General features: G+C 54.7%; 1 protein-coding gene across 2 annotated transcripts; it reads right to left on the reverse strand.

The window, feature by feature from the left end:
* Nucleotides 1-178: 178 nt before the first annotated feature.
* Nucleotides 179-10,090, reverse strand: SLC15A3 (solute carrier family 15 member 3). 2 transcript variants are annotated; one of them, XR_008444785.1, is made up of 9 exons: nucleotides 9,352-10,090; nucleotides 7,459-7,742; nucleotides 7,193-7,358; nucleotides 5,106-5,201; nucleotides 4,150-4,318; nucleotides 3,762-3,920; nucleotides 3,160-3,318; nucleotides 2,561-2,772; nucleotides 179-1,354 (listed from the first exon to the last, which is right to left on the reverse strand). XR_008444785.1 is itself a non-coding variant. In XM_054026830.1 (8 exons), exons 1-8 carry the CDS (start codon nucleotides 9,913-9,915, stop codon nucleotides 2,621-2,623), a joined length of 1,749 nt encoding a protein of 582 aa, XP_053882805.1. In that variant the 5' UTR covers nucleotides 9,916-10,090; the 3' UTR covers nucleotides 1,372-2,620. The 2 variants fall into 2 exon arrangements, 1 of the variants encoding a protein (XP_053882805.1); XM_054026830.1 differs by lacking the exon at nucleotides 179-1,354 and having other exon boundaries at nucleotides 1,372-2,772.
* Nucleotides 10,091-15,344: the final 5,254 nt, after the last annotated feature.

Below are 15,344 nucleotides of genomic sequence, written 5' to 3' on the forward strand. Positions count from 1 at the left end.
TTTGTTAGTCTCTAAGGTGCCACAAGTACTCCTGTTCTTCTTAAAGACTAACAGATTTATTTGGGCATAAGCTTTTCTGGGTAAAAAACCCACTTCTTCAGATGCATGGAGTGATGCATTTTCACTCCAGGCATCTGAAGAAGTGGGTTTTTTACCCAGAAAAGCTTATGCCCAAATAAATCTCTTGGTCTTTAAGGTGCCACTTGTCATAGAAGACAAAGTGTACAGTGCTCACTTTAGATTATTATTTTTGATTACATATATCTGCACAGGAAAAAACATAAAAGAAATTGTATTTCAATTCACCTCATACAAGTACTGTGGGGCAATCTCTTTGAAAGTGCAACTTACAAATGTAGAAATATTTATTTTTTTACATAACTGCACTCAAAAATAAAAGAATGTAAAACTTTAGAGCCTACAAGTCCAGTCAGTCTTGGAAGCATGTCCTCTGGAATGGTGGCTAAAGCATGAAGGGGCATACAAATGTTTAGCAGATCTGGCACGTAAATATCTTGCAGCTCCAGCTACAAAAATGCCATGCGAACATCTGTTCTCATTTTCAGGTGACATTGTAAATAAGAAGAGGACAACATTATCTCCCATAAATGTAAACATTGTCTGAGCAATTGGCTGAACAAGAAGTAGGACTGAGTGGACTTGTAGGCGCTAAAGTTTTACATTGTTTTGTTTTTGAGTGAAGTTATGTAACAAAACATTTATATTTGTAAATTGCACTTTCACAATGAAGAGATTGCGCTGGCTACAGTACTTGTATGAGGTGAATTTAAAACTTTGTTTAAAAATATTTGCACAGTAAAAAAAAAATCTAAAGAGAGCACTGTACACTTTGTATTCTGTGTTGTAATTGAAATCAATATATTTGAAAACGTAGAAAAACATCCCAAAATATTTATAATTTAAATGGGTATTCTGTTATTGTTTAACAGTGTGATTTAAAATTGTGATGAATCACATTTTCTTAAATTGAGTTAATTTGTTTTGAGTTAATTGCTTGAGTTAATTTCAATTAATTGACAGCCCTATTAATCTGTTATAGATCATTCGTCCATTCTGTCCCGCGCCGCTCTGCCAGTGGGCAGCAATCGCCCACTTGGTCAATTTTCAAACAAGCACTTTTGTGCTCTCTCCCAGGCTGCTACTTGTCATAACCATCTACATTATCCGCCTTTCAAACTCTGCTTTGCGGGGATGCCTACCACAAACTTGCCAACTGGTGCGCTGAGACAACTGAGCAATATTGCCTCATTGTTTCCTGGTGTTCCTCCAGCTGTCTGTTGTCTAGGAGTTAGATGAAGGTGAGGTGAGGAGGGACCAGCACCTTGTTCTGCATCTGCAACGGCACACAGCAGTACTCATAATAATCTTACTAACCACTTAACCAGCTCTAGTACCTTCTGCTGATGTGCTCATGAGCAGCTCTGGCACACACTGGTCATGTCTTTAACCTGCTTAGAACAGCCAGCCATCACGTATCAACCCTTTATAGACTGTTTGGAAATGGACCCTTGCCGTGAAATGCAATCCCCATCATTGATAACAGTCATTCTGTTTCATATTCTCTTGCAGTGTTTGGGTTGCAAAGGCTCCAGGGGCAAGTCTTGTTCGTTTACAGAAATCTCTTTTCATTGGAGTATTGTTTTTTTACAGGAACACTTTTTTGCTTTGAGATCTGCTGTGCTTTTCCCTGCATTATTTTCACTCGTCATAAAATCATAGATGCCGGCTGGGCACTTAAGGGCCATTGCATTCACCCCTCTGTCTTTTCCACCGCATGCTGGTGGCTTGGAGCACCTTTAACCACCCTACCCCACCCCCGGAATAAATTAAAGCCCCCACTCTCTAAAATTCCATCTTTACAAACACCTCCACTTGAACCAACCCCCAGAGAACAGCCAGGCACAAGCCACCACCGCTGGCCTCTCCCCATCAGAGCCCATTTAGCATTACAGAGTAACACAGATCATGGCAGTTCTGAGGGCCCATCCACCAGTGGTGCCAAGCAGGTTTGCCACTCTATGAGATCGTATCCAGCCTTTGCCCAGTTAAGCCCTGATATTAGCAGGGGTTGAGAAGGAGATTTTTCCCTTGCATAGGATGGGGCAAATCTTCCACCCGCTCCTAGGCTCTGGGAATCACCCCCCCCCCCCCTCATTTCCAGTGCCTTCTGCCTGTTGATTTAACCCCTTACTGGTGCCCGTCCCCGGAGATCAGCCATCTCAGGACCCTGCTGGATAGCAAAACCCAGGCAAGAGAGGGCATCCTTAGGAATTCTGGCTACTGGAGGGTGGATCTTACAGCCTGGGGGTAGCCAAGGAGGCAGGACAACGTTTCCCAAGGGTCTCCGACAAGGAGAAAGAGCAAGCCCCTAAGTGAGCCATGAGGAGGCTCCGCCCCTTAGGGCGTCCCCCTCCCCCTTGAGTCTGTCCCTGCCTCCTGTGGGTGCCTTAGGGGTGAGAGTCCCTGGTGCCCTACTAGGGGCATCCCTCCTCCCCCTTCCCCGGGGAGGTTTGCTGACCCATGGAGCAGTTCCACCCACCAGCCCAAGCCGGGCAAGTCACTGAGCAGAAAGGGGCAGCTGGAGGGGGGCAAGGTCCACTCAGTCCCCTTCGCGGCCGACGCAGGCGTGGCAGTTGGGCTGCTGCTGTCTCTCGTAGTGGCCAGAGATCCAGAAGAAGAGCATGAAGGTCACAGTCTGGATCCCAGCCAGGAGGAAGAAGTAATAGTCCATGTGGCAATTGTTAATGTTCCCTGGGGAAACAAGGGGTGAGCCGTCAGAGCATCCCCTGCTGGTACCAGGCAGACCCCTCCAACTCTAGCCCCTGCAGCAACCCTACCCCAGGGCACATTTCTCCCTACACAGTCACTACAACCCGGCACCAAGTAGACACCATCTTCCACCACATTCCTAGCCCCAGGGACCCGTCCCCCGTGGCACTGTCAGCAGAACCCCCTCCATGGAGGGCTCCCCCTGCTGGCAGTGGGATGATGAGGCCTGAGAATGGAGAACAGACCTAGCTCCCAACCTCCCTCGCACACCCCCTGTCGGCCCCAGGGATACATTTCCCACCCCCAGCTCTGCTGAGAGGCTGCCTCTCTCTCTTCTGCTTTGTATTTTCCCCTGGCCCCCTCACTCACCGTGGTCCTTGGGGCAGTGCATCCAGCCATGCTCTGGTACTGAGAGGAGAGTCAGCAGCCCAGAGCCCAGGAGTGAGCCCACACCGGATATGAAGAAAAAGAGCCCCATGATGGCTCCCTGCATGGACTTGGGGGCCTCTGAGTAGGCAAATTCCAGCCCTAGGGGAGAGCAGAGAGCTCTGAGGGACCTCAGTAATACTAGGGCAAACAAACACTGCTTCTAGCCACCAGGTGATGGGATCAAACAACAGGCTGTTTGCTACCATGCCAGCTGATTGATAAGCTGGCAGCCCCAACCCAAGCACTTGCCTTGAACCTATCAGTCGCCTATCCACCTACAGATCAAGCCTTGCCCAGAACCCAATATGTACAGATCAAGCCTTGCATTGCTTAGATTCATGAAATCAGAGGCACCTCCTTCCTAGATACAGCTGTATTTGATGTTCTCTGGCCCCACCCAGCATGGTGCTAGGGGCTGTTAGTCAGACCCATTGCACATGCTCAGTCTAACCCCAGCACCTGGCGCTTCACACCTCACCCGTGCTGCCTAATTGTTACTGGACCCCATCGCGCTAAGCGCTGCACAATCCCAGCACAGTTACCTGGAATGCTGGCAAAGATTTCACTGATGCCAATGAGAAGGTACTGGGGAATCTGCCACCAGATGGGCAATGTGGCGGCAGAGTACACATCCTCTCCGATGCGCTGCGGGATGGTCTGGTTGTTCTTCACATACTGCAGCCTCTTGGTCTCCAGGGCGCCTGCCGAGGAGGGGCAGGATGGATCAATGTGACCTTCCCCCACACACGCTCAGAAGGGGTCAGCCCCATCTGAGCAAGGCCCCATGGGTCCCTGATTTCAGGGCAGGGAGAGTCTATCGGCCATCCTCTGGGATCCCCCCGCAATGCCGGTCAGCTCCAGCCCTTGTGTTGGGCAGTAGCCTCCCACCCACCAGCCATGGCCTCCCTAGCCATGGGCATCAGGCATTACCTGCCACAATGATAGAGGCGAGGCCAAAGAACATGCCCAGAGCCATCCTCTTCAGCGCTGAGGGCAGCAGCTTCCGCCTCACCAGGAACGGGTCAATGACTCGATCCTTCAGTGGGACCAGAACCAGCAGGACCACCACATTGGCTAACAGGAGCCAAGCATCAGGGAACTAGGGAGAGAGAACTGGGTCAGATCTAGCCCTTGGGCTAACAGAACCAGGCAGTGGGGATCTAAGGAGAGAGAACTGGGTCAGAACCAGCACCTGGGCTAACAGAACCAGGCAGTGGGGATCTAAGGCGAGAGAACTGGGTCAGAACTAGTCCTTGGGCTAACAGAACCAGGCACCCCCTTGAGAAATAACTCTACAGCAACTGAAAACCCTTATTCTGAATCGCCTGCCTCTCCCAGCCCTGACTCTCCCCCTGTTTTCCCAGCCCCTCCCCGCCATAGGTGCTGGAACTAGGGGTGCTGAGGATGCTGCCGCACCCTCTGGCTGGAAGTGGTTTCCATCATATACAGGGTTTACAGTTTGGTTCAATGGCTCTCTACACCCCCATTACACAAATTGTTCCTGGTCCCCTGCTCCCCTCCAGCTGCCTGGGGCCTGAGGAGACGCGGAAGCAGCTGGGACAGTTTCTGTTCTGTCTCCAGACAGGCTGGTGACCACAACCAGCATCACATGCCGCTCACGCTGGGCCTCTCATAAAGAAGGGATTGTGCTGTCAGGGGCAGGTGATATCCTGGACCCGCCTCCTTGCCCAGGCTGGGGATGTCACCCTACTCGAATGGGCAGCAAGATTCACCCATGCTGCTCAAGATGGTCTCTTCTCTTGGCCTGGCGCCAGCCCTCTCCCCGTCACCCCCTCTTAGGAGGTCATCACCAACCCCAGCGATGTCACTCAGCCCCTGAGCTGATGTCATTGCCTGCCATCCCCGCTGCATGCCATGCCCCTCACCGTGTAGCTGCTGCCCACGCCATTGCCCGTGCTGTTGTGCTGGAAGATGTTGGGGATGAAGAGGTGCAGGCCTTGCAGATAGTAAGTCGACTGCATCTGGAATGTAACAGGGAGGTCAATGTAGGGTTCAGATCCATGGGACATTCTTCCCCCCGTCACCCCTCTTGGGACATCATCATCCACCCCAGTGACGTCACTCAGCCTCCCCTACCCCCTGCCAGGGGCATTGTCCCTCCTCTGCCCCCTTGAGTTGGGGTCATTGTTTGCCATCTCCACTGCAATCCTTGGTCCCCATGGGAACTGAACCTCTCTCCTACCCCACCAAGATAGGGAAGAGACACACACACCCCGGCACCCTACCCCAAGAAACTCTGCCAAGCCAGGACTGGGGGAGCAGTGTGCGGGTGGCCCCCGAGAGAGGGTTAATCATAGAATCATAGAATATCAGGGTTGGAAGGGACCTCAGGAGGTCATCTAGTCCAACCCCCTGCTCAAAGGAGGACCAATCCCCAGATGGGTCCTGCTTTGAGCAGGGTCCTACTGGGTCGTACCAGCAGCCAGTGACTATTGTTCTTTAGCATTGCCCCGAGGTGGCGAACCAAAGAGGAAGGAAATGAGGAAGAAATCTTTCGAAGGAATGGACATGGTCCCTGTCCCAGGTGGCTGGTCCTTTAAGGAGAAATGGGTCTCAGCCCCACCTGGGACATGGTTCACTCCCCGCTCCAGGTGTGAAGCTGGGCCATGTGGCCCCTCTGGGAGTCACAAGGCAGAGGGCTGGGGAGTGAGAGAGAAAGATGCTGAGCTAACGGGGCGGGCCAGGAGAGCAGGAGATGGGGGGGGGGCAAACCTTTTGGCCCGAGGGCCTTATCTGGGTATGGAAATTGTATGGCGGGCCATGAATGTTCACGAAATTGGGGTTGGGGTGTGTGGGGGGGTGAGGGCTCCGGCTGGGGGTATGGGCTCTGGGGTGGGGCCAGAAATGAGGTGTTCAGGGTGCAGGAGGGTCTCCAGGCTGAGGTAGGAGGTTGGGATGCAGGGTGGGGGGGTGAGGGCTCCGGCTGGGGGTGTGGGCTCTGGGGTGGGGCTGGGGATGAGGGGTTGAGGATGCAGGAGGGTGCTCTGGGCTGGGACCGAGGTGTTCGAAGGCTGGGGCAGGGGGTTGAGGCACGGAAGGGGGTCAGGGGTGCAGGCTCTGGGTGGTGCTTACCTCAAGCAGCTCCTGGAAGCAGCAGCATGTCCCCCCACTGGCTCCTATGCAGAGCCATGGCCAAGCAGCTCTGCACGCTGCCCGGTCGGCAGGCACCGTCTCTGCAGCTCCCGTTGGCCTTGGTTCCCAGCCAATGGGAGATGTAGGGGCATCGCTTGGGGCAGGGGCAGCATGCGGAGCCCCCTGGCTGCCTCTACGTGTAGGAGCCGGAGGGGAGACATGCTGCTACTTCTGGGAGACGTGAGGAGCCACCCCACACTCAGAGTGTGGCAAGCCCCTGACCCCACGCCATGGCTGGAGCACCAGAGTGGGGCAAGCCCTGGACCCTGCTCCCCAGCGGGAGCTTGAGGGCTTGATTAAAACATCTGAAGGGCCGGATGCGCCCCCCCGAGCCATAAATTGCCCACTTTTGAGATAGGCTGGCCTCTCGGAGCCCGAGAGAGGATAACTCAGGGAGAGTCCTGGCACCAATCCTGGGCTAGGGAGGGGTGCGAATAGCTGCTGGCTGAACACTCAGATCAATGGGATCGGCAGCAGATGCCAGAGCTGAGGCGCTCTTGTGCAGATGGACTTGATGGATTGTTCTGCGCTGCTAATGTGATGAAGCCAGCCTCGGGGGGGTGGGGGTAAAAGCTCGGAGGAAGCCTTTGTGGATTATTTCAGGGACACTGAGGCAGAGCTGCCCCTGGCCACGAGGGGGCACTCTGGAGGCAGCATCCCTGTTGGCAGCCCCCACCACCCTAGGATCTGAGGGTCTCACAAGCATTGATGGTATCGATCCTCAACTCCAAGCTCCGTGAGAACAGCTCGATGCCGACCCCACTGCCAAACCCCTCTATGTATCAGCACGCCCAGTGCTGCTGCTCCACCGGCTCCCTACCTGGAAGTAGACCATCCAGTAGGGAATGAAGGTCAGTAGCACCGGCAGGATCTTCGCCATCACCTGGAAGTTGGCAAGATCCTCCTCGGGTGAATGAGTCCGGGGCTGAGATTTGCCATCAGGGAGAGGATCCGTGCCCTGGGCTTCTGATTGGAGAGCGCCCGGCCTTCAATGAAAGGGGAGAGCACAGATGGCATGAGGAGGCCAGCGTGGGCATGGCCCCAGAGGGGATGGGGGCAGCTGCGCTCCACCAGCACTGACCCTACCTGATACAGCATGCTCGGCTGCAGCAGCTGCCCCGGAAGGCCAGCCTGAGCATGGCAGAGACCTGGCTGCCCGCGGGGGGCTTGGTGACAAAGGTGGGGGCAGCCAGGAGAAAGACAAGGAGGGCCAGGGCCACGCAGGCCGCGGGGATGGTGTAGCCGATGAAGAAGTTGACATTCTGCTGGATGAAGGCCACCACGAGCAGCGAGATCACCGCCCCAATGTTAATGCTCCAGTAGAACCAGTTGAAGAAGCGCCGTGTGGCATCATGGCCACGGTCCGTCACCTGCAGGGAGCACAAGGCAGGACGGCGTGAGCCAGGCTGTGCTCTGCTGTGTCCAGTCGGGGCCTCGTCCCCTGTCCCCACTGTGGGAAGTGGGGGTCCCAAAGGAAATGGGGGGGTTAACCCTTTATGGGCCATGGGGAGAGAATTTCTAGATCCCTGGCAGGGGCTGCCTCCCATCTCTCCTGCCCTTTGGGGAGCCAGGCAGACCCTCGGCCTGGCAGGGGGACTCTCACCACCACCCCGCCCACCCCAGGGACTTCCACCTGCAGAGAGCGCCAGGCCAAAACTGAGCCACAAACACAGGGGCGGGGACTTATCTCCCCTCCCTCCCACTCCTTAACCTAGACGCAGCCTCCCTCCTTCCTATCCTCTCCCCCCTTCCCGACCTCCTGCTCCATCCGTTCCCCAGCCCTTCCCATCCTCTCGCCTACCCACCCAATCAGGGTGCCCCATTGCAACAGCACCGCCTGGGGATGTGGGGGGTGATGGCCCCCCTGCCTGGCCGAGGCTCTGCCTGGCTCTCCAGAGGGAAGAAGAGATGGGAGGCAGCCCCTGAAAGAGGTCTAGACATTCTCCCCCTACAGCCCGTAAGAGGTTAACTCCCCAGCCCATTTCCTATGGACCAGAGAAACAATCCCCTTACCCCAGTTAGACAGAACTCCCTCACACCCGGGGGGAGACAGGGAAGATTAACCCCTTGTGCTCTGGGAGACGAGATCGTCCCTAGGGACATTCTCCCTGCTCCCAGCCAAGCCTGGGAACTCTGGCTTGTTCCTGGAGTCTGGGGTGGTAGAGAGGAGACTTTACCCCATCATCTGCTGGGGCGGAAAGAGAAACAGTCTCCCCCACAGCATGATAGGGAAAGCTCCCCCACCGCAACCTCCCGTGTGCATGTGTGCAAGCATTAATCTGTGCATGCACACTGGGGACTTGTTTGTGCCTGCATTTCCATGTGTGTGTGCTTTTGCATGCCTGTGTATGTAAGCACATGCGTGCTTGTGCATGTTTGTGTAAATGTGTTCTGACACGTGTGCAAGCTCGTGGGTAGGACGTGTGCCCTTGTCTGCATGGCTGCTTGCGTGGATATGCTTTTGCTTCTGTGCGTGTGCAGGGGTGTGCTAGATGCATTTGCGTGTGTGTGCCCATGCACATGGGTATTCATGTGTGTAAACTTGTGTGTGTCTGTTTGTATGCATTGCCTCTGTGTGTGTATGTGTGCGCGCACGTACTGCATGCATTGCCTCTGCCTCTGTGTGCGCACACACGCGCGTTGCATGCATTGCCTCTGTGCACATGCGTGTTGCATGAATTGCCTGTGTGTGCGCACAGGTGCGCATTTCATGCATTGCCTCTGTGTATGTTTGTGCACGCGCATTGTATGCATTGCCTGTGTATGCACATGCGCACTCATGCATGTGTGTGCAACGTTAACCCTTTGGCACTAGCTAGGGCGAGGGTCCTGCCCAAGGGAATCTCTTTGGGGGGTGTATATGTGTGTGTGTGTGTGTGTGTGTGTGTGTGTGTGTGTGTGTAACCCTTTGTGTGCTGGACGTATTGCTCTCCAGGTTGCTGACCCTGGGGGAATGGAGGGGAAAGGCGTGCCTGTTACCTGGTCGGCGCCAAAGGGGGTGAGGTTGGCCTTGACGGAGCTGATGCCCAGTGCCAGAAACAGCAGGCCAGTGTACATCAGAGGGGCGCAGTAGTGGCCGGGTGCCGACTTCTGGCACTCCCCACTCTGGTTCCGGCAGGGATGCTGCAGCGGGTAGGCCGGCATGTCCCCGCACAGAAAGAGTCGCCCGTCCGACGAGGCCGTGGCGGGCAGCAGGCAGGCCGACACCAGGTAGAGCAGGAAGCTTAGCGTGATGGTCCAGTAGCGGCCCAGGTAGACGTCAGCCAGCCAGCCCCCGACGGGCGAGAGCAGGTAGGAAGCGCCCAGGAAGAGCAGGGCGGCCCGCGAGGCCTGCGATCCCCCCCAATTGAAGTTGCTGCTGTTGAGGTAGAGAACAAGATTGGAGACGATGCCGAAGAAAGCTGCCCGCTCCAGGATCTCCACCAGCAGCACGGCCGCGCAGGCTGCCTTCCGGCCCTCGAAGGCATCCCATAAGCCCCCGGCCGGGGCCTCTTCCTGCCCCAGCAGGGGCCGGCGCTCCCCTCTGGTACCATCCTGGGCCATGCACCGCCCTGCCTGGGCACTGCACGGGTCTTCCTGCTCCCCCTGGCCTTCTCAGCCTGTGCTCTGTCTGTCTGCCCTTGCTGCTCCGTCTGTCCTGAGCTTTCCCCTCCCACGCTCTGTCTGGCCGTCCTCCCCTCTCAGTCTCTGGCCGCCTGTAGCTCTGGCTGCCTCTGCCTTCCCTGCTCCGTCTCTTGCTCTGGCAGACTCTCTCTGTCTCACCCTTCCTGGGCGTGTTTTCTCCAATCTCTCAGGCCAGCTCCCACTTCCCCATTTCTCTGCTGAACAGAGACATCATATGACATCTCCCTTCCCAGAAATGAAACTTACATTCCATGGTTCCCCTTTCTCAGGGGATCGCTGCCCCGCCCTCTCCCCCTGAGTGACATCCTTCTTCATGCTTTTCCAGCCCTTCCCCAAAGTTTCCCTTTACTCTCCTTTCCCCTGCTCCAGTCTTCTCCCAAGACGATTCCCTCTGCCTAATAATCATATCTAGCACTTTTAATCAGCAGATCTCAATGTTCTTTACAAAGGCACTCACTATCATTAGCATCAGATAGGGAAACTGAGGCACAGAGGGGCAAAGTAACTTGCCCAAGGTCATCCTGCAGGCCAGTGGCAGAGCTGGGAATAGACCCCCATCTCTCATGAGTCCCAGTCCAATGCTCTTTCCACTAGGCCTCACTGCCCCCAAGAGCAGCTGGCCTGCTTAAAGCCAAGAGGGTGGAAGCACTGGTGGGAGACTGTCAGAGGACAGGGTCTCCCATCCCAAACATGAAATGAATAGCTCATCGCGGCGGAGATTTTAAATTCCTTTTCCAAAAAAACAAAGAAACCCTCCTGTAGCAAAGGAAATGCAGGCAAACAGGAAGCAATAGTTCATTCTAGTAGCTCTTGCCCAAGACCAGTTCGTGTGCAAACAATGGGCTCCTGATGAGAGGGATTTAACTAAAAACCATCCTGAGTCACTCCCAGTTGTCTCAGAGGAGTTCTGGAGAGCCCTGGGGGAGGGGCCAGAGAATAGGTGACAAGCTGATCCATAGATTTTCAGCCCAGACAGGACCTTCAGCTCCATCCGCAGCTCCATTACAGCTAGGTGGCGATGGAGCTGCAGATGAGCCTTTTGCAATGGGGCTTCTGCCCCGAATGCTGCACGGCCCCATCCTGGTAAGAACACAAGGTAGGTGTCATTGCCCAAAGCCTTGCGGTGCATAGCATGGCCTTCCAGCATCCACAAAACCCTTTTCCTCCCTTCCGCCCCTATGGGGTTTGCAGATTGTATGTTTCTCCAGTGCCCCTAGCTTTGGCTCTTCAGAAAGGGCCTTTCCTACCTCCTTCCTCTCGTGGAAATCCAGTGCACTCCACCATTCCAAACTCCCCTGCCAATGGACAGAAGACTCTCTAGGAGGACCAGAATCACCACACTGGATCAGGGCGGGGAGCCATCTGTGCTGCCTCCAGCTAGTGCCAGCTGTTTCAGAAGGTCCAAGACCCTCACTGCTGATAGTTGTAGGACCACCATCTTCCCAGCCCCATTAGAGGTTGGCTTATGCCCTGAAGCAGCAAGCCCAGGACTAGACCTTCCATGGCTTCACATCAGCATGGCTCCACTGAAGACAGTGCCATGACATTGATTGACACCAGTTGAGGATCAGGCCCTTGTGTTTTTTTTAAAGTCCTTCCGACTCTAACCTCTCCCATCCTGCCTGATTTCCCCCTCCACCCATGGGTAAATAGTGCAGCTGGAGCCCCCTCTCGCCAGCAAAACGCCAGCAAAGTTATCCATTCCCTTTTGACAGCGTGCCTCGGGAAAGTTCACTCTGCAAATTAATCCCCGTTGGTTTGTAGGGCAATATGGTCATGTGGATTGACATCTGGCAGACAGCTCTTCCTCGGAGCTGTCATCTCTCGCGCTGGTATTTCAGCAGCAGCTGCTATAAAAAATACACCCCCAGAGTTTCTATTACCAGTTGATATATGTTGTGATTTCTCCTTTTGATGCTGCCTCTTACGGAGCATGGAATTATTTAGTATCTGTCTTGTGACGTCTCCTCTAATTTGCTTCAAGGAGGGCAGGTATTTGGCCCAGTATTGAATGCCCTGTGAAAAAGATTTTGTTGTCCCTCTGCTGAGCAGTCCTAGGTTTCAGGGCCTTGCAGCTCAGCTGCTCATTCGAATGAGGCAAGTGCAGGCTATTAGTACAGCTTGTATACCCCAGTCCCTGGAGAGAGGCGGCCACAAACAACATGCGGGCAAACCCTTCTGTCAGAGATCTCAGCCCAAAAACCAGTGCTTGGTGCCCACGGAGCAGCAGGAACTGACACTAGTTAGAGACATGAAGGCAGACAGCAAACTCTCCTGTAGCTTGCCACAGCTAGGAACAGAGGAATTGCCAGACTGGATTAGAGCCATGGTCCATCTAATCCACTGTCCTGTCCCTTCAGGGGAAGGTAAAAGAACCCTGCAGGGCGTAGAGGTGGGATAATTTGCCGCCAAGCAGGGCTCATCCTGGTCTTTAATAGAGATTGGCTTAAACCTTGAAACATACCCTGCCAACGTTTCTGTTATCGTTAATTATGATAACGCTGGAAGTTCTTGATCTCCAATCACTTTTGGAAGCTTGTTCAATTCTGAACCTCAACAACTTCTGGTGGCATTGAGTTACACAGGCTCATTGCACATTGTGTGGAAAAGTATTTCCTTTCACTGGCTTTGAATTTGCCCCCTTTCATCTAGTGTCCCTTCGTTCTTATGTTAGGAGGCAAGGAGAGCAGAAGTGCCTGATCTCCCTTCTCGAGACCAGTCATTGTTCGATAGATGTGTATCACGTTCCCTTTCGAGCGCTCAGCCTGTACGTTTTCTCAGGGCCCAATCCTGCACCACTGGAGTCAGTAGGAGTTTAGCAGCTGACCTCAATGGAAGCAGGACCAGGGGCTTAATGCAGCTTTACTAGATGGAATATGTCACCCATCTGTGGGAGCCATCCCCCTCCCCACTCACACAGTGCCACTTTCAGCCAAACATGATGTAACCTATGGGTGAGTGTGGGTTACATATTCCCCCCCGTGCCTGAGCTGTAGCTGCTGTGAGTCTGTTAGAGCCCCAGTTGGGAGCCTTTGCTTTATAGCACCTATTGCAAACGCTCTAGAGGTTCCCTGGTTCAATTCCTGGTGTGCCCACCAGGAGGGTAACTGTCACAATGGCAACCCACACCCTTTAGGTATTCAGGGCCGGATCCAAAGTCCACTGAGCTCAACGGACAGGTTCCTGTTACTTCCCCAGGCTTTGGCTCGGGGCGGTTTGTGGGTGTGATGGGGTGTACGCCCTCTCCCATGGCAGAGAGAGGGTTAATGGGAGCATGGGCATTCAGTTAGCCAACCTGGCTGCACCTCGAGGGAAGGTGGGGTAATTCTGTTAGCAGGCCCACTGGGGAGGAGCTGGATGGCTGATCGCAGGCAAAGAGGCCCAAGGCAGCAGGGGAGAGAGACATGGACACACAGCAAGCCTGGGGCGAGGCAGACAGGAGCCGGGCTGCCAGGGAGAAAGCCCAGGAGGTGTCGCTCACTACAAGAGCAGGTGAGAACATTGCAGAGCCTGGGAAGCATGGGCAGAGGAGCAGGGCTGGGAAAGGCCTCGAGACAGGCTCCACTAGGAAGTAGCCCAGGGAGGAAGCAGCAGGTCTGAGGGAGCAGACGTGAGCTGCTTGCTCCAGGGCCCTGGGCTGGCACCTGGAGTAGAAGGGGGGCCTGGTGTTCTCCCACTGGCTATGGTGAAGCTGGTGTGAAACCCCCTGACACAAGGGGCAGGTAAGCCTAGAGTGAAAGGCCTGGCGTGAGGCAGTCGGGTGATGGTTTTCTTGGACCCACTGTTACCCCAGAAGGGGTGAGGACTATATGTGCTCTGGGCCTCTGGCTGCAGGGCTGAGTCCTGAGAAGCAGGCCACCGGCGCCCACCGCAGAGCTGTGGATAAAAGGTGGCAGAGGAAGAGAGCCTGCTATCCTGCACCCAGCCACAAGGGGGCATGATGGCCGGTGAATCGCTCTTCTGCGGTGGAGTTCCTTCTTTCATAGGGCAGTGGTAAATAGCCCACGGGGGGAACCCCCACCCCCGTACCACGCCTCTCCCAGCTGCGACAGGCAGCCCTGGTCCCCTGGCATCTCTGTGCCATGTCGGTGAGCCTTCTCGAGAGGGCAGCCTGATAAAGCTCAACAGAGCATGTGTTTTGATGCCATCTGAGGCACGGCGGGGGGAGGGAGGCGCCGATGACCCAGGTGTCCTGCATATGACATTTCAGCAGTTCCCTTTGACAGATACTTCCCGTGCCCCACATCAAGCCCTGGCTAGCCACAGTCAGATGGGTGAGCAGGAACGTCAGAGCGAATAGCAACAAACTCGATAGCAGAAAGCTCCGGGGGAGTGGAAGGAGCCGTGCTTAGCATCAAAATAGCACAGTGCATCTCGCGATGCTCCACTGGGATCGCTGGCTCAGAAGGGCAGAAGAAGCCCTAGAGCCAATGTCTGCCCAGCTTGGTGGATGGAAGCCCGAGAAGTGGCTATAATGGTGCTGAATGCCGGAAGCTAGAACAGGAGGAGTGCTATGCTGGGAATGCCAGTGGGAGAATGTCAGGTTTCAAACAGGGCTCCTGCTAGGCTCACTGTTGGGCCGTCCACACCAAAGAGCCGTCAGAAGCGCCCCTTCGGGTCAGTCCCACAGGACCAGCAATCCTAGGAGGGCACTGGCTCTGCTTCTTGAGGGACGCCCAAAACCTCACCGGCACGAGCGATATGCCCACCCAGCCGCTGATGTGGTGAAATAGCAGGAGCAGCAAACACAAGCGCCGGGGAAGGATTCCCCCTAGAGCAGGGGTAGGCAACCTATGGCACGTGTGCCAAAGGCGGCACGCAAGCTGATTTTCAGTGGCACTCACACTGCCTGGGTCCTGACCAACGGTCCGGGGGGCTCTGCATTTTAATTTAATTTTAAATGAAGCTTCTTGAACATTTTTAAAACCTTATGTACTTTATATACAACAATAGTTTAGTTATATCTTATAGAGACTTATAAAAAGAGACCTTCTAAAAATGTTAAAATGTATTGCTGGCACGGGAAACCTTAAATTAGGGTGAATAAATGAAGACTCGGCACACCACTTCTGAAAGGTTGCCGACCCCAGCCCTAGAGGCTGAATGGGTCATGGCAGACGGAACTGCTTTGAGACAAGATAGGTCATGTGACCAGAAAGTCATTGCCCCGGTCATGGGGTCCCTAGGGATCCCAGTGCGAATTCGGACATGTGGTCTTATCACGGTGTCCCTGGGGATCCAGGTGCGAATCCTGACACATGGCCTGCGCATGGGGTCCCTGGGAATCGTGGGGCACATCCTGATGCACAACCTGGGCATGGGGTTCCTGGGGATACGAGGTGAATCCT

This window comes from Malaclemys terrapin, chromosome 4 (genome assembly GCF_027887155.1).
Source record: "Malaclemys terrapin pileata isolate rMalTer1 chromosome 4, rMalTer1.hap1, whole genome shotgun sequence".
Classification (NCBI taxonomy): domain Eukaryota; kingdom Metazoa; phylum Chordata; order Testudines; family Emydidae; genus Malaclemys; species Malaclemys terrapin.